The sequence below is a fragment of the Gavia stellata genome, chromosome 13, assembly GCF_030936135.1.
Source record: "Gavia stellata isolate bGavSte3 chromosome 13, bGavSte3.hap2, whole genome shotgun sequence".
Lineage (NCBI taxonomy): Eukaryota > Metazoa > Chordata > Aves > Gaviiformes > Gaviidae > Gavia > Gavia stellata.
In genome coordinates this window covers 1,423,523-1,449,578 of record NC_082606.1, presented here as the reverse complement: position 1 = coordinate 1,449,578, position 26,056 = coordinate 1,423,523, and the positions used below count along the sequence as shown (strand labels likewise).

At 52.0% G+C, this 26,056-nt stretch overlaps 1 protein-coding gene across 1 annotated transcript in view; it reads left to right on the top strand.

Moving 5' to 3' along the window:
* Window positions 1-22,489, top strand: part of TRIP4 (thyroid hormone receptor interactor 4) — a 32,940-nt gene extending 10,451 nt beyond the window's left edge. Inside the window, exons 10-13 of the mRNA XM_059823949.1 lie at window positions 691-815; window positions 1,630-1,721; window positions 17,252-17,354; window positions 22,254-22,489. Coding sequence (XP_059679932.1) covers window positions 691-815; window positions 1,630-1,721; window positions 17,252-17,354; window positions 22,254-22,321 — 388 coding nt within the window. The 3' untranslated portion in view covers window positions 22,322-22,489. The remainder of the gene's footprint in view (window positions 1-690; window positions 816-1,629; window positions 1,722-17,251; window positions 17,355-22,253) is intronic.
* Window positions 22,490-26,056: the final 3,567 nt, after the last annotated feature.

The window sequence follows — 26,056 nt, the reverse complement described above, 5'->3', positions numbered from 1 at the left end:
CTTGCCATCACCTTCCCACTCTGGGCTAGGAATCAGGTTACAAAGAGAAGCTCCTTCAGCCCAGCATCCCTGACATGTTAACTCACCTTTCCTACCACTAATACAGAACAAAGAATCTTCTTTAGCCTTTTTTTTTTTTTCCTTTCATTCACAGAATTTTTCATTCTAGAGAGCAAACCTTTTTCACTTCCCAAGCTACAGATGCCGTAAATCCTAACATGCCCGGCTTTTGCATCCAGGTGGTCTGGGGATGCTCCAATACAGCTGCAGCATTGATGTCTAATGCCCATGCTAGGACCCCTGAGAGCTGCAGCTAACGACCTCCTCATACAGATGCGTGGTCCGTTATTACTCCCTAGATTGCATGCCCACTGTGCGTAACTTTTTGAGCTTGTAAGGGAATTGTACGAGCAGATTGTCCTACACGTGTGTCCGGTGTACTGCTGTACTTGCAGGGAATTGATGTCCTTTTTTGCTCTTGCTCTAAAGCAGTGAGGACATGCTCTGCTTGTGGCACTATTTCTTGTCTATCTCAGCTTTCCTCTGTAGTGCTGACACATTGCTTGAGTTTAAATAGTCGGGGCAAAGCTTAGCAGCAGGAATTGCGTAGCGAAACGTACGATTGAAAAATCTGTCCGTGTGGGTGATTTCTGCTGAAATTTAAGTCCTAAATTCTCCTTTGTTCTCTAGGGTGGAGGGCAGGACCTGGTACACATCTCATAGAGGGCGGTTATGGATTGCAGCTACCGCTAAAAGACCTTCCCCTCAGGAAATCTCTGAACTGGAGACCACCTACAGAATGCTGCTGCAGAAAGGTGAACTTCTCTCCTTGGATCTTTGTATTATTTGGTACATTGAGCCACGTAATGAGCAGTGTCAGAAAGCCCTCTCTGCTGAGCAGTTATTACTGCTTCGCTTTTTAACCTTCTGTTCTTGAAATTCTCTTCATCCTTTCTGCATTTTGTCAGCCGAATGGGTATAGTGGCAGACTTCAACCCCGTCCTTTAGCTGGTCACATTCTCCAAGCACAAACACTGTTGGATTACACCTGATTTCTTTGATAGCTTTTGACAGCAAAGGACTTAATTTTATTCTTGGCTCAAGCAACAAGCTGTCGAGTGTGTGCTTGCGTGTATGTGAAGTGGCTCCTGCTTCGGTCTGTTTACAGTGATGCTAAAGGCTTTTCATGTATTCGGACCTTGTGGAAGTCAGGATCTAAAAGCTGCAGGTTCTCAGGAAGATGTTATTCTCTCATGTGGGTAGGAGGATGCTGGTGGCTGTGCTGCACGCCTCTTTGTGCGGTGTTTCTGCATGTCACCCAGCTTAAATGTCATACAGCAGGATTGCCTGCTCCCTCATCAGAGCCAGGAGCTCTTCCTGCACTATATGTTCCTCTGTCAGAAGCTAATCAGGGAAAGGTGTATATATAATTAGTTCTCCCAACCTTCGTCCTATCATGGTGAAGATCCTGAGCTGGAAAAAGAACGACAGTGTGTTAAAATTGCTGTTTTCTTGTTGCCTCAAAAACTAGATGTGCACGGTGGGAGGGAAGGGCACCTGGGGGTTAGAAGACCCCAGCTATGTGTGTGGGGATGTGAGCCCCCTGAAGAGATATTTCTTTTGATGCAGATGTGGAATTTCCAAGCGATTATCCCTCAGGGTGCCTCCTAGGCTGTGTGGACGTGACCGATTGTTTATCGCAAGAGCAATTTAATGAGCAGGTGAGTACAGCAAATAAACCTTTACGAGCTTGCATTAGGCAGCAAACTTTTAAAGTAGTGTAACTCGCTTCTGTGAGACGCTCTAGCAAAGACATTGAAAGGAGATTTGAGACTGCAGTGAGCAAAGACATGGCGACATGACACGTCTTGGATGGCTAGAAAGAGGACGTACCGAGAAAATGCATTTCAGCAATGGTAGAGGGGAGTGGTGGACTAATACAGACTAAATCCATCGTCAGCCTCCCTGGCAGTGAGGTAGTTTTGTTGAAACTAGTTTCTCGTGTACTCTGAAACTTTTCAATAAGAACTCACACCTGTCTAATTAAACCAATGCTACCTTGAGAGACCATCCTGCATGGGCCCACGACAGCCATTGCTTCCCTTGCTGCATGGATGGATGTGTGCCAGGATGCTGTGGCTGTGCTGGACTGTGGAAGACAGGAACCTGCAATGCATTAATGTTGCATTTCAGGTTTTCATCTTCATTTGGCAAACTCGGGACATTACGTCTTACCTGGATGTGGCTTCTAAAGTGCTGATTGTTTCTCTTTAAAAAAACTTCATGGGGTCGTAATAGAAAGAATTGCTCCAAGTTTTGCCCAGCCAGGAAGCAATTTTTTGCTACCTCTGGGTACAACTATGTTGATCTTCACGTCTCAGGGAGGACTCTGGATTAGGAAGGGTCAAGTACCTGTTCGGCTGCTTTTGGAGAGCAGCGAGCAACTCCCTGAGCACAGCCAGCAGAGGCTTTGCTGTTATTGCAGGGATTTGTGTGGCAGAGGATGTGAAGGGGCCTGGAAACTCAAGACAGCGTGGAAATGTGGAAAACTCTGCAGCAATGGTGGTGATGTGCCATGGCACCGTGTCCCTGGCCCTGTGGTGCCGGCGGGATCAACTACCCTGGTATAAGAGAGGGTAGCCTGGCCCAGGCAGAGGCATCTAGGTCTGTAGCTGCTAGAACTCCCTGGTGCCTCTTCCTGGAGCTGGAGGTCACAGCAGCCTCACTGGTGAGAGCTGTGCTCTGCTTGGGCCACCGAGTCACCAGGAGAAGGAGCCGTGGGAAGAGGTGAGCACCTTCCCACCGGGGAGGATGGACAGGGGAGCCACAGGGTCTTCACAGAGACCCTGCAGAGAGGAGATCCAGAGCCCCTCTGTACAGGCGAGGAGGGACAGCTGGAGATCACAGTGGATCAAGACTTACAAGGGTGTCAAGGGACGTTTAAGTGGCCTTTTCCTGAATGAGGCACATGATTTGGAGACCAGGGACACAGATAAGGTTGAGGTACTGAGATCTTCTTCACCTCAGGCTTCACCAGCAAGATCTCCCAGAGATCTCATGCCTAGAGGCAGGGTTCAAGGAGGAGAGGGATGACCTGTAGTGAAGGAGGATTGAAGCAGGAATCTCTTGAGAAATCTCAACCCGTACAAGTCCATGGGTGCTGATGGCATGCATCCACGTGTGCTGAGAGAGTTGGGAGATGTCTCTGTGAGGCCACTCTTACCCTGGAAAGGTTATGGAGATCAGGAGAGGACCCTGGTAACTGGAGAAAGGTGAATATTACATGTCATAGAGAGAGAGCGCCAGGCTCTTTGCTGATGTACGTGGCAGGAGGATGAGAGGCAAGGATCGTAAATTGGAAGGGGAGGGTTCAATGTGACTTAAGAAAGAAAATTCCCCATGAGGCCAGCTAAGCACTGGAGCAGGCACTGCCCGGGAGGGTTGTGCAGTCTCCATCTGTGGAGGTTTTCAAGACCTGACAGGACAAAGCCTTGAGCAACCTCGCCTGAATTCAGTGTTGACCTTGCTTTGGTCGGGAGGTTGGACTAGAGACCTCCTGAGGTCTGAGTCTGTGATGGTGTGACTGACTCCATGCCCAAAATCTGGAGCAGCGGCTTTCCTCGGGATGTGTTTTATTAATTTACAAAGCCTGAGCTTAGTATCAAGCACAGTATGGCTGTTCCCAATACCATTTCATGTCTGTTCACTCCACTGCCACTTGTACAAGTCAGGTTTGGTCTGATGGGAATCACCAGACTGTGTAGGGCTTGATGGTGAACAAAGCCAATCCTGTGAGATGGAATAAATGGATTCCTTGGGACGGAGGAGGAGGACACACCCAGCTGATGGGCATCTTCTTGCCATGAAAATCGGAGAGGCATCAGCAGCTGGGGGCCGTTTCTCAGAAAGTGCTCTTCTGGCTTTCCCAAACCCTGTGAGGTTTTTACCGGAGAGAGATGCCCAGAAACTAGAGATGAAGAGAGTGTTTCTGATGAGGTTGTGTCTCTTCTTAGTCGCGGGCGGAATGAGGAGAGGTGGGAGTATGAGCAGCAGAGGGAGCTTTGGGACTGGAATACACTGAAATCTGCAGGAGTGTTTGGCCTTGTAGGGGAGCAAGCCTTGGGAGAGAGAAGAGGAAAGGACACTGGGGCCAGTGTAGGTTGTGGGTTTTTTTTGCACCTGTAGCATCCACTGATTTACAGTGTGATTCTAAATGGAGAATCTCATCCTTCTTGGTGGAAAAACACATCCTGGTCTCTGACAAGTACTTTTCTCTCCCTGACAATTCCCCCTCTTCCTTTGTGGATATGTTCTTCATGCATTGGTAAAATGGCTGTGACAGCTTCTTGCAATCTGGAAATTGAGCTGTAGGAAATAGCTTTTAATCTTCCCAAAGAGGAGCCTCACAATTAGCTATGTTCTCTATAAATTCCTCTCAGTTTGTTGGCACCATTTGGCTGCAGAGTCACTGGAGGAAGAGTAGTGTATTCCAGTGGCAGTAGTGTATTCCTGTTACCAGACCTACAGGCAAGAGATTTACCTCTCTTCTCAATGCCGTGATGCCATGGCACTTCGCGGTTTACATCTCGCTGGCTTTTTCCTGCTCCCGTATTGCAAACTATTTATAATTCCCAATTTTTTGCCTTTTTACAGTGGTTTTGTCCATTTTTTTCCCAGGCTCGCTTAATGCAGCATTCATTTCCCTAGCTTGTAAGATTGAATTCAGAGATCTGAGCATCCTTCTGAAGCTGGTTTATGAGGAAGTGTATGTTTTTGTGGACTATCATGAGCAGCATCTGAAGGAAGCTGAGATTAATTTAATTGTGAATGCTAGCAAGATGAAAAAGTGTGCAGCGCCAGCTCAGAAATCCAAGTTGGATCTCGCTGGTAGTAGGAAATCCCTGTTGCTCACGCTGATGATTCAGCCCAGGTTCATCAGCAACCAGCACCAAAGCCACTTGTCAGCAGTGTAATCCAGCCATTCCTTGGTGTACAAAGACTCCTTCTTGCTTCAGGGGGAGAGGGAAGGGAAGATGATGTGGTTTTGCCACTTAGGGCATGCAAAAAACATCAAATATTTTCTAAAGATCTGCAGTATAAGAGCAAGTAAGGTAATGTGATGCAGCAGCAGGGACCTCTCGGAGATTAAGTCACCGCAGGGCTCTTTTCAGGCACTGTGCTTTGACTCACGCCTCTCCTCCTCACCAACTTGTATTTGAAGCTTCTGCATTTTCCGGAAGAAATAATTTCACAAGTGCAGGGCAAGCCACATTTGCAGATTATACCTACCACCCAAAGATGAAATAGTTCCTTGTCTTGCTCATTTTCTTTTGATGGTGGCCCTGCCTTTTTCAACAGCCCCACAAGTTTGTTTTGACTCTTGTGACCATTTGTTCCCATAGGCAAGGGAGACTCTTCCTGGTCTGTCCCTCCTGCGACTTTTCTATTATTTCTCAGTCCTCTTGATGCTGTCACCCACTCCCTATTTAGTACCACCTGCAAATTTAATTTCCTTACTGTTTGCATCCTCTCTCAGGTTGCTAATGAAGATGTTAGTGGCACCCTGCTGGTATTTTTCTATCATTATCCTCATTTAATATTTTTTTTTTTTACACTTGTACTCAAAAAACAAAATCAAGCAACGATGCCCTGTTTCACTGGATGCCGCACCAGCAGACTCAGACCAAGTCCCTGCCCCGAGAGCTTGCGTTATTATTAGGGACTGGTTATTTATCCACATCATTACCGGACATGTAAGTCTGGCCTTGCGTAACCCCTTCAGAGGGGTCAGTCTTGCAGCTCTGCCCTACGTCCAGTATTTGAAGACTGATTGACGTTGTTGAAGTGGTTTGCAGGTCTGCAGGGCCACGTGAGAAGTGATGACAAAACAGGATCTTGCATCCAGTAGCTGGCAGGGAGCAGAGGAAGAGCAGAGCAGAGATGTCCTTGTGAATAAAATCAGCATCACGTCAGATGACATTGCCCTAATCCCAGTTGTGCTACTAATTGCATGAAGTAGTTAAATCCTTTCCTCTGGGTCTCTTTCCCACATGGAAAATAAAGCACTGCTTCCCTGTCAGAGGTTATATACGCCTAATTTTACTGCTCAAAGCTGTGATCTTTGGATCGAAGCTGCTCTAGGAGCAGAAGTTATTATCCGGTAGGAAAGTCCACCCCAGGTACCAAGCGTCACCTGCTTTTTTTGCAGGGGACTGAAGCAAAAGCTGCTTTCTGAATTCAGCCCTGCTCCTGAGGGCGGGTGGTTGGCTGGTGCCCGGAGCTCCCTCTGCGTGGCTCTTAAATCTCAGTATTTCCAGTTGAGCTTTGCACATCTTGCACCTCCTCGGAGCGCGTTCTGGGCTCATTTCCTTCTCTTCGTGGCAGCCACCCAGAAAGCCTTGGTTGAGACCAGAATGATCCCTTTGTTACGCTTTTTGGTGCTAAAGGTGACCTGGAAACATTTTTTCCCCCTGTTGAGATCTGAGCGTTGATGACGGCTTTTCCTTGCTCCGGGGCTGACGTCACCGACACCTTGAGCAGAGCAAGGAGCTGCCTTTCTTTTCCCACATGAGGTGTTGGTGACTTCAGCAGCGCTCACTGGGGAAACATGGGATGGTGCAGGCAGGGCTTGGCAAGAGTCTAAAGCAAGCAGGGAACTATTTACATTTATGCCATTTTAATGTGTTCTGAAGTCCATGTTCATTTTGCTAATGACTTTGATCAGAGAGACTATTACTTTAACTGGAAAAAGAACATTTCCGCTGCTGCTATTTTAGTAGTTGATAGGTGTGCTTGGACTTATTTTGAATGCAAACACGCACGCATGCCGATATCTAGATGTAGCTATTATCTCGGGTTGAAATATTGGGTAATTACATTTGACGGGAGTAAAGTGTTTATTTTTCATTTCTAGGTGATCACTTAGTGTCCTAAATCTGCACAAGGGAACACGTCTAAGCTATTTTTGTGCCACAAGATTGAAACTACCATTTAAATAGGCTCCATCTTTCCCTCTCAGGAAATTGGTGTTTAATCTCTTGCCCTCCTCTTCCCTGCCTGGTGAAAATTACAGCAAAAAATATGAGACTTGGGCGCCAAGCATAGAGGACTTGCTTTAAATTCTCAAACAGGAGTGAAGAAGAAGGGTAGAAATTTTCTATATTTAGGCTCCAGAAGGTGCCTGTTTAGATTATCTCCAAATAAAGGAACAATAGCACGCTGATAATATTTTCCTAAGAAAAAAGTTAATGAGAGGGAGAAACACAAACATATACATTGACGTCTACTTTGAAGAACAGTATAAATACGTAGAGACTTTTTACGAGGACCTTCTCCCCAAAGTAAAGGTTTCCTAGCGCCAGCTCCAAGCGAGACAAACGCTCGTTTGTGCTATGCTGTGGCTGTCCTGGCACCTTTTCTCACCCCTTCCTGCTGGGATATTTGCCTTCTCGTTCCTGAGGCTTAGTTATTGCGCCTCTACCAATGAATGATTTTTAGCAGGGTTTTGAAGGCTGGATCAGATACACTTCCTTCTGCAGCAATCTAGGTGGCTGTTAATGATTGCAACCGACGACAGGCCTTTGAACTTTACAGGTCCCTGAATTCTCCTAAGCTGAATTTGTCTTTCGTGTGTAGCCTGATGCCAGATCAAGAGGTATTAGGCATTAGTCTGGCTTGCAGGGACCTACGGTGATGCATCTCTTTATTCAGTTTCTCACCGCGTAAAGCCCCCCTGGTTCGTGGTTCTAGGAGCAGAGCAGGCATGCAGCTGGTTTGGATTATAGATGGTAAGAGATGGGGGAGTTTTCCCTTATGTGAAGTGCTTTGGTTTTCATCAGAGACTCTTCTAAGGCTCCAGCTGCCTTGCATAAGCCAGCAGGTTTACTGAGGCCACTGCTCAGTCTGTTAAGATGAAGGAGAGATTGTCACTTGATGATGATTAATTTAGGAATGCATTAACATGCCAAAGAAATCGAATGATAGAGGCTAGCTTGCCCTCTCCTCTGGTTTCCTAGACCCTAGGGAAAAAACGAAGCCAAGGCTGGAGCATATGACTTAATTAATGATGACTGTGGACTTAGCCTCTGCTACCATTTCAGCAAACTAGTCAGTGATCTGGGATTTTTTTTTTTTTTTCTCCTTTCAGATGTGGTCACTGATACTTGCCGCCTTCCTGGTGTTTGGTTTTTATTTAATCCTGAAACCAAAGGTTAGGTAAAATTGACCTCGAGCCTGGCTGCTGCTCAGGTGCCCCCCATCCTCACCGTCCGGTTGTAGCTCCACCAGGTTGAGCCATGGCCACCATTTAGGTGGTGACCCCAAATGACAGGGGAGCTGACAGCTACAGAATATAACCACTGCGGTAAATGTACAAGTGCCCAAGGACTACGCTTGCTTCAGCTTTCTTTGGCGCGTCATCGATTTCATAACCCCAAACAGACCGGTCGCTCAGATGCGTATCCTGGTTCTGCCGCGCGTTGGGCCGTGAGAAATCCCATCACGTTGGTGGGATTGAATCAATAGCTGGAAGCAGCCGCCAGCGTCACACCTCCTCGGGGAGTAGCAGCAAGGGTCAGCGTGGGGAGTGGTGGCTGCCGAAGTAAACCAGGGCAGGGACGCGGCTGCCTTATCTGCACAGGGCTGTGTTCACCAAAATTAGGTTTTTTCAAAGCTCAGTTGATCTCTGTCACCTGCTGCACTCTGCTGTGCAGTTTTTACCCCTTTGCTTTGCAACTCTGATTTATGAAAGGACTTTATGAAGCTGCTTGAAAATGTCTGGCGGTATCTAGCAGGGTGCAGGCGTTCTGAGCTGCTTGAGCAGAAGCAGGTGCCCTGGCTTCCTCTCATCTCCTCCTCCCCGTCACCTCTTTCCTTCTCCTTGCCAGCTTTTGTCCGACAGTGCGGGTGGTGGGGCTGCATTGCAGCTGAGGTTAGCCCTGCCTCCGCCGTCCCTTGGCACAGGAGGAAGAAAACGTCTCTTTCAGCTGAGCCTAGTACACTACTGAATATTTTTCCAAGTCCACCCAGTTTCCCCCGACGGTCGTCAGGCACTCTATAAACATCACAAGCCCTTCTCGCACTGCTTGTAGGGTTTACCATGGGTGGGTGTTTTCTCAGGCTGGGATTTGAAGCCGCAGAAGGGTGTTGGTGGCTGTAGGCCCTGTGACGCCAATTCAGGGAGAGCAGGGGTGGTGCAGTGTGCCCGGTGTTTGCCGGCACCGCTGAGTCCTCCAGGTCTCCCTGCGGACTGGAGCCCTGGCAGATTGCTCAGCGTTTTAGAAATCTGAGTGCACCAGCACGAGTTTGGATATTGAATCTACATTTCAAAGTCCTGTTATTACGTTTTAATCGCTTCCCCTGCCCTTGAATCAAAGTACAGCTTGTGGTGTAGGAAGACGATGAGAGCCGGGCTCGAGGCTGGGCGGTGGAGAACACCCACTGGATGGATCCGACCGGCCAGGGGAAGGATCCTGCGGCAATCCCAGCCTGCTGCATCTGGATCTGGTTGCGTACCAGCTAAGCATGCGAGGGGCAGAGCAGGCAACGACTGACAGGCATCGTTGTGGGAAGAAGGGGAAAGGAAGGCAGGCTAGCAAAATTCCTTGCGCATCCTCGCAAAGGGAGCCTATGCCAGCACATGATCTGCCAGCAGCAGATGTAAGCTCTCAAAAACAGCAGGGAGGATGTTGACTGCAACAATGCATCAAGGCTGCGGTTTGTAACCTCAATAGTAAGGCAGTTAAGTTTTTTTTTTTTTTTTTTAACAAAGACATTTTGATTGCCAAATCCATAACCATTAGCAGCTGTGGTTTCGAGCTGTTCCTTCCTCACACGTTGCAGTCTAGACCTGACAGGCTTTCAAACAAAAGTTTGGCTGCCGGCTTTTGTTTGTGTTTCTTTGCGATCCTGCTTTTTTTTCTTTTTTGCCCATTCTGCTGATTCGCATTGAACATCGGCGTGTATCCCTTTTCTAACCCAGCCTCCGCAGAGTGGCTCCTTTGCATCCATGTGGTCTTCTGTGGCCAAGAGCAGCGTGTAGAGTTCCTTGGGCGCATGTTCGCAAGGCTGCCGTACTGGATATTTCTGCCTCAGGCTAGAAAATTTGGTGTTTCTAGAAAGTTGGATCTGTTTTGGGGTTTCTGTTTAGGAAAATGTTACGTTTCTCATGGGCCAAAAGCCTCGTTGGCCTGTGCTAAGGCAGAGGGAACAGGTCCTTAAAAGATGATGCCTGAAAACGTGCTCAAAGTTGAAAGCGTGTTGCAAGACCGTGTCATGAGGGAGATCAAACCTCAAAGTGAAGCGCTTGGTGCTCTGCAAGCTCTTTCCAAAACTGGAGGTCTGAGTCAGGAGAAGGTGACACAGAGCAGCGGCAAATCTGGATCTCCTGGCTCAGGCGATGGCTTCTGTTGCCAGTCAGGTGTCACCTTTGGGCGAATGTGCCCTGGAGCACTTCAGGGTGAATGCTGGGTTGGGAGATTGGCTAGATAGTCCCCAAAAGTGAATGTCCTTGTAAAGAGGCGGTGGAGAGTACCGCTGTTAGAACAACAGACGGGGAAATGATGCTTCAACACCAGTCTCCTTGGAAAGGCGACAAGGATGGATGCTGCTTGGGCACAGCAGTTCTTGAAGGCTGGTCCTGCAGACTGCGAGAAGTGTGCGATATTTTTTTCCTCTTGGTATTTAATAACTCCTACCTGCAGATGGACGGCAGAGCTGATTGATAACTGAGCTTCAAGCGCTGGGTCAGTTTTGTCTGCAGCTGTACCCAGGCAGCTCTGCGGGGTATCTGCGGGCAAGAGCTGGGGTCATTGCTGCTGGTGCCCGAACTGGAATCGGGGAGTTTGCAGCACCCACAACCGGATAAGCATCATCTTTCTCATTTTTGAGGGCTCCATTTCTCCTGCATCCATACGTCCATGTTGCAGGCGTTGCTGCAAATGCCTGTCTTTGGCTGCGGCACCCCCGTTGCTTGCCAGAAACTGCCGACTTTCTTTTCCCCTTTGCAAGCCACTAAAGAAACATTTTCTAGCTGGATGGTGAGCAATTTCCCTCCGGAGAGGAGGAGAAAATGGCTGTTTAGTAGTTAATTACCTGTTACGTTAGTCTGACAGCTATGAAGCTTATGAGGCGTGAAAGAAGAGCGGATCCGCCTTTCCCACAAATCACCAAGAAAACTGGGTGAAGGAAGTTGTGCCCGGCTCCCAGGGGGATGCCTCGCATCCCGCTCCCCTCCCTTGCACGTGGCCAAGAGGCTTCTCGTAACACCCAGGGAAGAGCCCAGTGCGTGTTTTTGCCTGCTGGGGAAAGCTGATTTATTGCCACTGCTGGTTGCAGCAGCCCTGCTCTTTCGGAGGGGACGCCGTCTCCGCCAAGATTATTTTTTTTTCCCTTTGAACGCATTTTACGGTGAGCTCTCTTGCCAACACATGGGCTCCGCTTGCTTTTATTCTTTCCAGACAGCGTTGCTTTCCAGCGCTGCCTCTTTTATTTCAAAGCTCTTAGAGAGCAGCGGGGAAATGAAGGCTGGAGCTGGTGTCCTGGCCCTGTGCTGCCTGGCAGAGCGAGCTGTATTTCCCCTGTTGTTCACCGAGGAGGCACGCCAGGAAAATGATTCAACCCTTTCCGTTATTAACCTTGCAGAACATCTCAACCACCTCCTCGCCGTTCGGTGCCAGTGCCCCAAGGCCACCCCCCGGCAGCTGTAAGATGGAGAGAATGGCGGTGACCTGCCGAAGGACTACAGGTTCCAGCGTGCAATTCTCTGCTGCGTTCCGGCTAACCAGGATGCGCGCTGGGGCCGGGCAGTCGTGCGCTTGATGGGCAAGAAGAGTGGAGGAGAGCTCAGGCTGCATTGCAGGGCTCTGTAGGCCAGCCTGTGTAAAACACCAGCGCTATTCCCACCTGGTGTTAGCACTAGGTCTCTTGTGCCATGTTTGCTTGTGTCCTTTTGTGTCTGGAGACCTTAGTGAGAGCGAAAGATGCTCTTGAAAGGTCGCTAACGAAGCTGCTGGGGGATGTTTTGGCTTTGTGCTGCGCAGAGCTGCTGCTCCGTTGCACGCGGTGCCTTTGTTCCTTTCTTGGATACACCAGATCAGAGCTCACTCATTAGTGGTGGTTTGGCTCCCCCCCGGCACGTTTTCCTTCAGCTCTTTAGATTCCCCTGCCTTCAGTTCACGGCACTCGTGTTCAAGCAAACGCAATGTATCGGGGAGGGGTGAAGAAATCGAGGGGCTTGGGCCAGCCCTTCTCCATGTTTTCTTTTTTTTCCCCACTGCTGAGCTGGAATCGGGACGAGCTAAGGGTCCCCAACCCTGTATTGTTACTGGCGATGCTGGGCAAGCCTGCACGGCCCCCGCATCCTGCTGCAGGCTCTACACAAATCAGGGAGAAAAATATTTACTCTAACATTTTGGGGCGGGGGGAAAATTAGCAGGATTTTTTTTTTTCCTCAAATGTCAGAGAAGGTGGGTTCGTGTCTCTGCTGGCTCCGAGCTGGCTTGTCCCCTCCTTTGCTCTTTTGCTGTGGGCTGCGGAGTGGGGAGGCTGGGCAGCCCTGCTGCTATTTCTGGTGGTGACGAGTTGGTGATGGGAGACAGGGACGGTGAAAACAAAGTGTAGGCAACATTCATTAGCAATTATCCCTGCTTGCAGCTTGATTGAGGTGGCTGTTGGGGACATCTGATAGCCACTTAACGTATGTTCAAAGCGCTGGCTCCAGTGAGAGGGCAAATCTGGTGGCCGGTTTTCCGAGGAGCCCAGCGCTCAGCTCCCTTTTCCAGCTTGTATTCAGTCGCTACATTTAACCTCGAGCTCTTTCTGCGTGTCTTAAGCTGCCTTGAGATCTGCTTTCCACCCCCCACTAATCTCTTTACAGCTAGGATCTTACAAACCTGCTAGCAGCAAAGTGAAGCCCGACTGGTGCAGTCGCAGAGATGGGATGAACAAGGAGGGTGGCGGTTGCGTGGACGCTGGTGTATGAGGACTGTATGTGGGGTTTTAGACTGTGCGAAGCAGTGGGCTGGCACAGCAGTTGGTAAGCTGTGCCGGCTGTTCGCAGCCCACGGAGCCCACCGTCCTCCCGATTGCCTCGTCGCAAGCCTGCTATGAGGTGGCAGAAGGTCTGAAAGGAGGCTGAATCATGTTTTTTACACCATAGTTACGTTGCATAACCCTCCTCTTTCAAGCTTTCCTGCTCATCTGCAGGATTGGAGGAGGGTGGGTTTTCTCCTTCTTGAGGCCTCTGGACTTGGACTGGCCTCTGGACTTCATTTGTTGTAGAGGGCCTTTTTAGCCACCTTCTCCTAAATGCTGAGTTGGTTCCTGGTAGAGGTGATGTCAAAGCCTGGAGTGCTGGCACGTGTCTTATTTACACCCTCAAGATTATAATGATGAGTTCCATTGAAATTAGGAAGGAACATCCCCCATCAGACTCTTGGCTGGGTTTGATTCTTGTAGAGAGGGAGTGTGGTTTCCCTCTAAATTGACCTTTTATTTGAAAAACTGCTGTTGCAGATCCTCTTTACTGCGGATATGCTGTCTTCTCTCTCTGGCAAACTAGATGTGGCTTTTGGGCTTTTACTACAAGTCTCATGTTTGCTGAAGCGCTGATGGGCAGTGGCCGCTCTCTGTGGGGTGTAGTAGTTGGGAGGAAATTTGTTCTCTGTCTCCTAAACTTACTGTGTCGTAGATTGTAGAGTGACTCGACGGACCTCTTACAGCAGAAACATCGAGAAATGAGCTTTTTACTTGTTAGATACTTGGGCAGCTTCGGAAAATGTAACAGAGGCAATTGTGTTTGGTATCTTGGTGGCAGCATCTCCACTGAGAGCATAAGTCAGCTGAGTAGTTGCCAATAGGAGAGGCATCTTCGGTACGGGGCAGGTAGGTACTGATGTCCTAGCACTGAGCTAAGCTGCAGAAAGAGCCGTAGAGGCGGAGGAGTGCTGCGGTTTAGCCACGCTGTCTGTCTTGATCTTGTTGATGATGAGACAAGATAGTGTAGATACAGTCCATAGGTGTCTACAGGCGACGTTGCTCATGGTGATCATGAATGACACCGAGAGCAAGTGCTGTTTAGGGGACTAAATAGGAACAGGTAAAGATTTTGGGTAGGAAGTAGTAACAGCTCCAGTGACTTCTAGGAATGAGGTCCATGGAGGTGGTTTCTAAACACGTTAAATATTGGCAGCTTGTTACAGGTGCACTGGGGACAGGCTGTGCTCTTGGTCCTGCTGATTTGTCATGTGGCAAAAGAATGTCACTGTTTTTCTGTTCAGGTTGTAGGCAGTGGTTTCAGGAGGTACAGCGGGCACGTCCAACCTCTCGTTGCTCTCTGAGGGGAGTCTCAGTTCCTACCAGCCCTCAGCCGTGTGCTCCTGCCGTTCACCTGCTTCACCGGACCATTCTTTGAGCAGTTCAGCCCATTAACCCAGTAGAAAACTGACTTTGCCCAAAAGCTCCCTAAATTTCTGCAGGGGGAATGAGTTGAATTGACTTGTGGAAGGTACTGGGGGAAGAGGGGAGCCTGGCCATTAGGTTGGCTCAGCATCTTGTGGGAGCTCAGCCCTGTCTTCTCTACCTGGGATCATCTTGTCTCTAGGCAGAGGAAAGGGTTACGGCTTTTTCTCAGCTCCGGCAGGCAGGAGTATTCTGCTTTTGTTGTTCACCAGGATGGGATAAGAGGTTTCCGGGGTAGGTACAATAGAAAGCCTTAAATGTAGCGGCTCAACGAGGGGCTCCTTCCCTTCCTCCTGGGAGTGAGATGCCAGAGGAAGGACTGAGGCTTTTAAAATGCAGGACACGGGTGGATTTGGCACACGTACAGAAATGTACCCTGGGAGCGAAGATGAAAGGCTGCGGTGTGGAAGCGTAAACCCAAGTCGCAGCTGTGGCATCCGCCTCGGCCTTGGGATTGGATTGAGCTGGAAGCTTTTGGAGATTTGATCCTGGTTTCAGATGAAAGCTGTCAGTGGAGAAAGCAGCCTGGCTGTCGCTTTCACTGCCGATGCCTGGGTAGCCGTTACGGGGATAGTCCCCGTGTGAGGGCCTGTAAGGTGCGTGAAGGGGGACACGGTGATGTCCAGGTCCACCTAGGAGATGGTGGTTGAGGAGATTCGGGAAGCAGCTGTACTCCAGGCAGCAAGACCTCTATGGCACACTGGTCCAGGACACACAACCTGGCTGAAGAAGCCACTGGCTGAACCAAGTGTAGTAGAGCGGGGATGGAGCACCTCTGTGACCAGGTCTGGATGGTGGCTTATGCCTACCGCTTTATGGTGTGACCTTCGGAGGCCACGCTAGTGTGGGAGCTGCTGGGTACATCAGGTCCTCTGGCTATGGAGGGGCCACCAGTCACCCGCGTGATGCTGAGAGCAATAAAGCACCGCCAGCATTTCGCGCTCACCAGGCCTTGGCCGGGGATATTCACATTGGCTCTTTCTAACCTTCCAAGATCCTCCTTCCCTGCAGATGGGAAATGAAAATCCTTGGCATCGACACGGAGCGGTGGAAGCAAGTCAAGTAACATGGCTCAGCCAAAAAAAAAAAAAAAAGAGGAAGAAACCTGTCCAACCCCAGATCGGTACAGCAGGGCATCCGCGTGCGATGCAGATCAGTGCGCTTTTTTTCTCCCACAGCGCAGGTGTTGTACAGAGCAGCTAAGTGCACGTACATCTCTCTCTCTTGCTTGGTGAATAGCTCTTACACGCTGTTGTAAATTGAGAGGGGCTGGAAACGCTTTCCCCGGTTGATCCAATCCCGGTGTCAGGCTTCTGTAAATCTCCCCTAACCGCTGGCAATGCTGCCAAAGCCTGCTACAGCGCAGGGAGAGCGGGTTGCTCCCTGCTTCCCTCTCCGTGCCCAGCTGTTCCAGGGCAAATCCAAACTCATCTTGGCAGGTTGGTGAGAGCTTTTCAAACACTCAGCCTAGGAGTCATTTGTTAGTAACAAATGGGGGATTTGCCAGGACACGCTGCTCCATCTGGTCTGGCATCCTGTCCCCTACAGCAGCCTTGACGGATCTGCTCGAGGAAGGCAGGGGAGCAAAGAAAAAAGAAGGCAGTTTTCCCATGGAAGGGAAACCACTTCCGCAGTCTGTTTGAACAGGGTTTCCTGGGCTGGAGCACCTTCATGGCATGCCCTTGCCTCTGTGCCTGTCAGCGCAAGGTCTGCAGCTAATGGAGAATCTGAAGTGATGGTTGGTAGATACATTTTTTATTACTGCTTTGCATTTCACTTCTGAACACCAGGTGAGCTGCGTCCAGACAGGACTTTGGTGCGCTTCCCTCACTGAGTGTTTTCTTTTTTTTTTTTCCTTCCCTTTTTCCCCCCATAGTTAATGAGAGAAACAATCTGTTCATACTCTTCCTATAAAATTCCCCCATGTCTTCATCGTAGTGAAATCTCTCCGTAGACACGGAGCTAGCCCTGCACAGAGACAGACGGCTTCTCTGAGCCGTTGACCTGGTATGTTGCAAGCGATTTTTCCACCGCTCACCCTTTAGATGCAGACAAATCTCAAGGGCTGCGCGTCCCACAGCAGGATGGTGCATGCTCTCCAAATCTCAAAGCCCTTGTGTTTGAACCGAGCTTCATGGGGAAGAGATGGGGCTGTACCCATAGCTGGGACAGCTGCTTTGGTAGGAGTTGTGGCCAACCTTCTGGTGGTCATCGTCTTGTTGGGTTGGCCAGGCTGTTTTGGTTGAGGTGCTGCTGTGCCATCCGCAATTGGCTGGGATTTGGTGGGGGTACCTGCATCCCCGGTCAGCCGAATCTGGGAATGCTTTGGGCTGAAAATCAGTCCCATGCTTGTCCCAGTGCAAAGCAGGCAGTGAGCAGGCAAGCTTGGGAGGGCAGAGCCCCGACCGCCTCTCTGTTGACACCCCACGCTTTAGATCAGCTTAAGCCAAGTGTAAAACCACTCCTTTTAGGCAGCGAAACACAAATCGGTGCTAAAAGGGGCTGAAAAGGGTTAGGGAGCACACAGGGAAGCGGCTCGGTGAGCAAATCCAAAAAAGGAGCAAGCTCTGGCAGAGGCACGATGAGGAGAGGCTTGGTGAGGGGCTCGCTGATTAAGACCCAAACCTGCAATTGTTTTATTTTTTAATTAAAGGTTCTTGAACTGTTTAGTCTGAGCTGCTACAGCCTAGATATAACCCATCTCTTAAATAACGATTTCTCTGCTCCTGACCGCCGAGCTCTTTTCACACCCGTGGCAGTCGGCCTGACTCTGTTTTGTGTGTGTGTTTCGCAGTATCCGGATCTGAGCCAGGAGTCCGGGTCTCCATTTGTCTTTATCTGCACTAATCCCCAGGAGATGGTTGTGAAGTTTCCCATCAAAGGAAAACCCAAAATCTGTAAGTAGTAAAGTTTCCACAGATGCCCCCCTTGGCCTTTCGTGCCTGCTCTCATCACCACCTCTGCTTGCCTTTGCCATATGAGTTCGCAACCTTTGCCCTGTGCTCTTTGATCTGTAGGTGTTTGTTTAATGACTCGAATACATCTGTAATATTTTTTTTGTCTTCGGTTCCCCTTTCCCCAGATGTTGCTTCCTTCCAAATACATGCCTCTTCCTGCCTCTGCAAACACTCGGGAGTCAAAGAGCGCGCGTGTCTGCAGCTGATCCGCTTCTGGCATCAGCCTGGGTCAGGATATGAGCCGGTGCGGCGATGCTCAGACGGATCCGCGCTAGCTCCTTGCCTGCGGTTCAAAATTACCCTCTCGCCCGTGAGGATGGTGAGGGCTTGAAGCAGCAAGAGCTGCAGGGCCAGATGGATGTTCTCCATCCGCAGGCCGGCAGGATGGGATGTCCTGGCAGAGCTTGCAGGGAAGCGCCGCAGCATCTGTCCGCGCTCCGCTTGCCAGCGTCGTTAGTCCCTTTTATGAGCCACCAGCCCCTCTGCAGGCTGCCAGTTATTCCTGCCCGCTGCCGTAAAAAGGATGGAGGAGGGATGCAGCAGCTGGGGAGCCTGCAGTCAGCTCCGTCCTTATTAGCAGCCTCCCCACCACACAGCCTGGGGCAGGCACCGTACACGCTTTCAGGGGATGTGAAAAATTAATTTGACGGGCTAAAAGCGGCATAAGCAGAAATAGTCTTGGCTGTTTGTTTAGCAGAGCTGATGACTGGGTTTTCTTTCTCATTTGCAGAGTGGTTCTCTGGGAGTAGTTATCTAGTGGCACAGGAGCGGCAGGATTTCTCAGGACCCGTTAATAAGGGCACAGTGTAGGGTTATTTTTTTTGGTTTTGAGGGTTTTTTCCCCCCTCTCTGCTCAGAGAAGCACCGTTCTCCCATCGTTTCGGTCTCTCCCTGGGCGCTGGGGATATTCCTGCCCTGGCTGGGTATTGAGCAGGGCAAAACAATTTGGATTCTTCCCTGCCTTTTGTAGCAACGTCTGGGAGGTGCATTCAGCCGATGGCGACAAACGATGCTTGGTGAGCTGCAGCGCTCGGATCTTGCTCCCGGCACCGTCCTCCCCCAGGGACGGGTCCTTCCCAGCGTGCCGGTGAGCAGGCAGGTCTGCGGCGAGTTATTTAGGATGCAAACGTCTTTGCAGTGGTAGAACAGCCTTGTCGCTGTTGCATGCTGGAGCAGCCGCTGCATCCTTCTATTTTTTTTTTTCTTGTTTTAACCTCTCCTTGCTCTCGTACAGGCTCTCTCATCCCCCTTCACTGCCACATCTGCCTCCATCCGGCTGTGGTTAGGAGGAGAGCTGCCGGCGGCAGCTGAAGGGGAAGCTGCCGCGCGGTGTGAGCACAGGGCGGCTGGCTTCTGCGCATCTGCCTCGCTGGGTGCAGGCGCTGCCAGTCCCCTCCCCATCTGTCACATCGTCTCCTTTGTGTTGTGACACTTCCCTGCTTGGAGAAGGATCAGTCTAACAGCCTGGAAGGAAGCCGGCTGTGCTGGCGGCTGCCTGCGCTGCCCGCTCCTGCTGCTGGCCCTGCCTTTCCTGCCCTCCATCCCGACAGGAGCTGTCATGAGAGCAGCGGTGGGGGAGACTGTGGAGCTGCATGTTCCCCTCCCGGAGGGGACATCGTCCGTCTGGGTGATATTTGTGACAGCCTAGGGAAGGAGCAGGGAAGGCTTTGACCTTTCATTGGGGTAAGGCGCTGTCTTAATAGGAGCTGGCATTACATCCGAGGCAGTCAAAAGCTTAATTCTCCAAGCTGGAAGCAGAGCAGGGGGAAGGTGCCGGCTCACGTCCCCACCTGAGCTTGCCGGCTGCCCCGGTCTCCTTGAAGCCTGGCTCAAGCCATGACAAAATGCCAGTTTGTCTTGTTGGGAAGCCAAGCCAGCATGGTTTTCCTTGCCAGATAACAGCATGGACCTCGCCACAATCACATCCGAGTGCTTCTCCATTGCAAATGAGTTGTTTCTAGCAGCCTGGGGACAGGAAAAAAAAAGTAACATAGCTCGATTTTTGCTGCCAGGGTTATTGTTTGTGTGGAAGGGATGGGCACTGTATTTGTGTTGCATCTGGGAGCGTGGCTCTCCCCAAACAAGCCCCCGCTTAGTTTTAGCGCATAGGGACAAAACTCTCCTGGGAGATTTCCTTGAATCTGGGCAAAGCTTCCCTGAAGCCTCCCTCAAGCAATGCTCAGAAACCTCCCTTCAACAGCCAACGGCTGGAATAATGCGGAGGAGTGGGTGAAGGGACACATCGCAGTGTGAGATGAGAGTCCTTCAACCATTCAGTGGAAAGAGAAGGGGACCCTGGGGCTGTTGCCTTATTTTTAGCCTTTACCTAAAGACTACCTATGTAATGTTTTATGTTTGCCAGCTGGTAGAGCAGAGGAGCCTCCTGATCGCTTTTGGGGTCCAGGAGGAGCAGGCAGGCGTGTTAAATACAAAGCTTACAGCCCTGGAGGTAACACAGCGTTGGTGGTGGGGGACCAGAGCACAGAGCGAGTGTGAACTCACTGCCTTTCTCCTGCCAAAAACCCCATGGCTTGGCGATGTGGTGGTCCGACATGCTGCTTCCGGGCAGTCTGGGTGTGCTGGCACAGCCTCGTTGGGTTCCCATCGCTGTTCCCAGCCATTGCAAGGAGGGGGCTTCTTCCCCATCCTTAGGCAGGTGGGGAAAGTCGTCTCCCACATAGGGTGGCAGAGGGGATGGTGGATCTCCCAGAACTTGTAGGAGACCATCTTCCAAACTCTGCGGCTCAGGGCAAGGGCACTGTCTGAAAGCAGATGCTCCACATAATGCCCTATTTTGCCCTTTTGCTTGGCCTCGGTTTTAATTTTCTCATTTGTGATGGTGGAAGAGTTTTGCAGATGCCCTTTTGTGTCCTGTGGGCTGCAGGTTGGCAACTGCTGCACCGAGACATTGGCAGCATCCGGTTTCTGCTCCCAATTTCAACCTGACCGTAGCCGCATTTCAGTTTGCGGATCTATGGCGTGGTGACTTGCAAACCCTCGCTCACATTTTTTTTGCACACATTATGGGTTTGGTGCACTGAACTTCCCTCTCAAGCTCAGACAGGAGCAATGCTGGCCCAAAACTCAAGCTGAAGGAGGAGGATGGGTTTGATGGACACTGGGTTGTCCTGGTGGGACATGTTGAGCGAAGCAGTTTTGTTACCTTCCTCTCCTGGGAAAAGCGTTGTCAGACTCTTCATTGAGCTGAAATTGAAAAGTTTTCTCGGTTTGAAGAGAAGGTGATGGTCTCTGGCTGGGTTTGGAGCCATTTTCTCTGGGCAAGTGCCTGCTTCTCATGGCACATGGGCAATTACTGTCAGTTTTTGGACCAGTGGCCAAAGTGGGACCGGTTTGGAGCCTGGTGGATCTGGTCCCCACCAGGGACGAGATCTGCTGTGTGCTGTAGCTGGGCTGGAGCAGCGTAGCTCTCCCAGGGACTGCATGGGCTGTGCTTCACCCATGGGGTGATACCGGGCTTGATTCCCTGGAGGGACAGTGCTGCAGGACCCAGATGAGGTGCATGCCAGCTCCAGCTCCATCCACTTCACTGGGATTTTGCTGGGATGGGCTCTGTCTGTCCATCTCCTTGGGATCAAGCTCTGATCCCTTTGCTTCCCCTCCTGACCACAGTGGCTGCCCGTGGCCCTCCCGAGGGACGCAGGGGGATGCTCCCCAGGGACCAGGGCCACCCTCCCCAGTTCACCACAGGCTCTGCAGTTTTTCCTGCTGGCTTCTGCAACACGGTGGAGCCCCGTCCCTGCTCCCAGCTACACTCAGAGGCAGGATGAGGCTGGCATTTGGAGGATGGGAAGACGCAGGGGAGCAGGAGCAGGGAGGCGAGTTCCTGGGGAGACGTGGCATTAGAGGAGGTGACTGGCGCTGGCTGATGGCAGAGCCTCTCTGGGAGGCTGGCTCTTTGCGGTGCTGCCTCGCTTAAGGTCACCTTCTCTTTCTTCCTCTCCCTTTTGGGTGAAGGAGCTTTGCCTGGGAGAGTGGGAGCATCCTTGTTTTTTTATGGGCAGGGAGAGAGGGACAGGGACGCTCCTCGGAGGCAGCGCATCGCCTTCCCGGCTTGCTTGCCGTGCCTGGCTTTTGGCTTCTGCAGGAGTTGCCCAAATCTGGTTCTGGTGTCCTGCTCCTCTCCCAGGTGGGAAAGCAGAGCTGGCAGCGAAGCCGCTGAGGGCTGTGAAGGACAAAGGGAGGCAGTGTTTGCTCCAGATCCCAGCGGAACAGCCGGCCGTGGGCGCCTGGGCTCCCCGAGGTGCTGCCTGGTGGCAAAAGCAGCACGGCCCTACCAGCTGGTGGCCTTGGAGGCCACCAACCTGGTGCTTGGTAGCACAGAGCAGTTGGTCCCCATCACATTGTGTGCCCCATTGCATCATCGTCCCCAAGCTGAGGGTTTGTTGTCCCCAAGCTTGGGTTTCTGCCACGCCATGGAGAAAACATGTCCCTGACATGGTGCTTGATGGTCCCCTATCTCCTTTGAACGTGTTGACACGCATCCTGCGGGCGAGCGAAGGGATTGGTTTCCCCCCCCAGTAGCGGTGAGCGAGTGCTGGATGTTAATTTACTTTCCTCCTTGCTGAATTTCCCCCTCTCCGGCGTCTCTTTGCCGCGTCGGACACGCTTGCCCCTGGCTTCCCGGTGTCGCGCCTGCGGAGGGAATCCACAGCGGCTGGCAACGCCTGGTTCCTCAAGCACGATAATTGAATGTGACAGGAACACACTAACTAGGAGACCTCGCTGCCTCCAGCTGATTTGCATTGCAAATAGCATTTAAAAATAAAGAGTGATGAGGGTTTGTTGTGGTTTTTTCTTTTTTGAATCCCCTCTTTACAGGGAAGCTGGATGCAAAGATCCATCAAGGAGCAAAGAAGGGGTTAATGAAGCAGAAAGCGATGGGGTGAGCCGCAGGGAGCAGCGCTGCATTCCCACGAAGCACCCGACTGCCACCGAAGGGTGCCAGGATGGTCCTCGACTCTGGAAAGCAGGTGCGAGACGGATCCGAGAGCGCTTTTAGGTATTGCTTTATCTGCTGTATTTCAAAAGCATTAAAAAAGACGTGTTTTCACTGACCTCTCGCCCAACAGCCCTGTGCTTCCCGGGAAGTCACATGCTGCGGACAAGGGTGGGTAGGAGATGGAGGTTGATGGGGTGGGATTCAACCAAGTGCTGGCATCTCCTCACCTCCTGTGAGCGCCGGATCCCGGGATGGTGGCCAGCCCAGCTCCATCCGTCTCGGCAAGCAGGAGGTAGCTCCATCCTGGCTTTGGCAGCATCTCCCTCCCCAAAATGTGCCTCGAGGTCTTTTGGCCAGATGGGGTCAGACGCATGGCAGCGCTGACCTCGCAGGAGAAGGGTGAAAATGGGGGACGAGGGGGATGGCTCCCAGCAGCTGGAGAGCCGAAGCCCTGGTGAGCGCGTGCTTGGGGATGCAGGGGACTCGGGGTGAGAGGTGGGCTCTGTTCCTGCTGGGAGGCTTTCCGCTCACGGGAGCTTGCCCTTACAGCTCTTGGCAGTGCTGGGAAGTGCTCAGCCTTACATCTCTCGCTCCTGATTTGTATCAAAGCAGCAGCCACCCTGCAAAAGCTGACCTCCCCCTCCAGCAGCTGTGTGCATGAGTTAAAAACCCGCTCTGCCTTATGAATAAGATTAATTTCTCCTTTTTCTTTAATCCTTCATATTCAGCATCTCCTCGCATTGCCGCGTCTCTGCTCATTACACATTCGTGTTCACTGGGCTGTGAGTCTTTCGTGCCATGTTGCTCCAGGCTCTCCCTTGCCGTGGTCTAAGTGCTCCTCGTTCCCTGGAGCCCACCCTGCTCCGGAGGGGACAGAGCGGCCCCCGAGCGCTGCTGGCATCCCTCCTTCTCCCTGGGGACGCGGCGGGGAGCAGAGCAGGGCTGCTGGCTCAGCTGCTTGGCGGGGTCACTGGTTGCAGGTTGTCCCAACCCTCCGCCTTGGTTCCTGTCGCTACCCCATCAGAGAGGAGGAGGAGGGTGCAAAGCCTTCGTGCCGGCTGCCTGCACCCCCTGAAACTTGGCAGCTGGATGCTGCAGCGCTGGAAATCATCCCTGTAGTGCTGCCATTTGCCCTGGGAGTTGTCTTCTGGCTCCTTTTTCTGCCTGTGGGATCTCCGGGATGGTGGATATGGATTCAATGCCCACCCACGTCATTCCTCATATGGAAAACCCTCGCGGGTGTTTCAGCTCTGAGTTGCCTGGGCTTGGCACGGAGGTTACCGTATGGGTGCTGCTGTTTGGCGTGGCAGAGGGAGATGGGCTTCTGCTGCTTCCTTCCTCCTCTGGCTGCGTCCCCCAGTCTGTCCCTGTCCTTCGTGTCCCACCAGTACGGTCCTAATCAGCTGTGCTGGGACTCCTGGTGACTTCCCTGCACATTTTTCTCTTCTTGTATCATGGAGGTCCTCCCCTCTTGGGTGGATGTGCCTCGAGAGCGAGGGGAAATGTCTGCAGTGCCCATAGGAGCGGAGCCGGAGAGGAACGGGGAAGCTTTGGGTGGCATTTCGGGGTCCTGGTGCCATGGGGGGAAGGAGGCAGGAGAGGACTTGGCCTTGGCGGCTGGCTGGGAGAGGCAGGACATTGAGGTTGCTTTGCCCGACGTGCCTGCAGCTCCCTGGAGCATCTCTCCTAGAGCTGGAAGGGGTCGACCCTCGAGCAGCCGGCCCGAAGGCAGCGCTTGTGAGACCAAGGTGGAGGAGATGCTCTTCCAGGCAGAAGACAGGCGCACGGAGAAGGAGCCTCTGGTTACATGGTGGACAACGTCTTTCACAAAACATCGGTGATGTCTCTGCTGCTCCTCCCTGCGCCTCACTGGCATGGCTTGGGATGAGCGGGATGCTCGGGAGACCAAGTACCCGGGGTGATGAAGCACCCAGGGAGGACGTGCTCAGCACCCAAGGGTTGCACCCATGCTGGGCTCCATGTGCCGCAGCCCCGGGGTTTCCAGCTCCTGATCCTTATCCCAGGAGCGCAGCGCTGTCGGATAAGGCCATGACAGAGTGGGATCTTGTACCATCCACATGGGACAAGGGGACTGCGGGGCTCACATCCTGCCCATCACACCTAATGTCCATCAAAATCCCTGTCTCGGGCGCTGCTTCCCAGGATGAGTCGCCTACCCCGTACCGAAGCTGGGTGTTTAATACAAACCCGTGATTTAGCTTCGTATTAAACCAGATCCATCTCCTGCGTCCGCCTCTGTGAGAGCAGCAGCTGCTTTGTCACCTCCACTCACAGCTCACGTCTGATGTCACCTGAAGATTTCCTCCCAAAGGATTTCGCCTTCTTCACTATCATCGGTAAAATCCATTGAGTCCCAGGGGGCTGGTGGCTCCGGTGCTGGGGCTCCGGCAGCCCTGGGCAGGCTGGGTCACGGGCACTGCTCATGGTCATGGCAAAACGCGCCATCGGAGGGATGGTGACATCATTTCCGATGAAGCCGTGTTGCCTGGCAGGGTTTTTATTTTCCTCCTGTATTAATGACATCATTTATGGTTTTGCTGGGGAACGAGCAGACCGATGCACTCACCCATCCCTGGTTTGGTCTGCACTCCCGGCAGAAGCTGCATTTCCACCCTCGGGAGCATCACTCCTGGTCTGGGATGTGCTGAAAATCAGCACCAAATGCCCAGAGTACCTTTTACCCAATCCTTTAAAAAATTTTGGTTAAATCTGACCTGAATTTGTTAATATAGGTTGTCTTGGGGCCCACCAGCGTTGGGTTTGTGCCACGCAAGGACAGTTTCTCCTCTTCATCGGGATAAGGCGGAACTTCTCCTCTTCATCTCTTTCGGGCTAAGTGAATGCTCTTCTTGTTCCTCTTTTCCTACTGCTTTAAACCTCTCCTGGCTCCTCTCCCACCTGCCCCAGCCCCAAAAGCCAGAAAAACAGGGTGATGGCACCCAAAACCCAGCCCTTCACAGCATCCCACCTCTTTCTCCAGGGGTTCGGGTCTCGCGTTGTCCTCGTTTGGGGACGAAAAGCATTGGAAGAAATGGGCGTCTCCTTCGGTGTCCTCCTGAAATCACGCTGGAGGAGAAGACCCGCCGTCCTCGTGGATGGTGGCACCTCTCCGGGCTGGGATGCCCCACGCTGGGACCCGGGTGGGTGGATGGAGCTGGTGGTCCCCGCTCCATCGCCTTTGCTGCAGGATTGTGTTCCAGCTCCAAGCTTGGTGCTGCCAGCTTGTGGGCTTGGATCGTGCGCCCCATCTTCCATCAGCACAGCTTGCCGCGCCGGTTTGCCTTCCTCGGGGCCAGCCGCTCTTGCACTGGGCTGATTTTTGGGGTGTCCTGGGGTCAGGGCTGGGACGTCCCCAGCTGAGATGAGCCGAAATGTCCTCACCGGCCGGTGTGGGGATGGCACCGGGGCTTTGGGGTCCGGAGCGGAGGGTTTGGGGGACGTGCCACCTCCTGGGGTCGAGGAGGGCTGGGGATCCGGGTGCTTTTGGGAAGCAAGATGCTCCCTCCATCCAGTGCTGGAAACCTGTTTGGGGAAGAAAAATGACCGCGTGGGGCTTGAGGTCGCGGGTTTTTGGGGTGGATGCGGGTACCGCAGGGCGCATCCTGGGTGGTGACCCCATCCTGCCCGCTCCTGGCGGGTCTTTCCGAGCGGCACCCTGCCC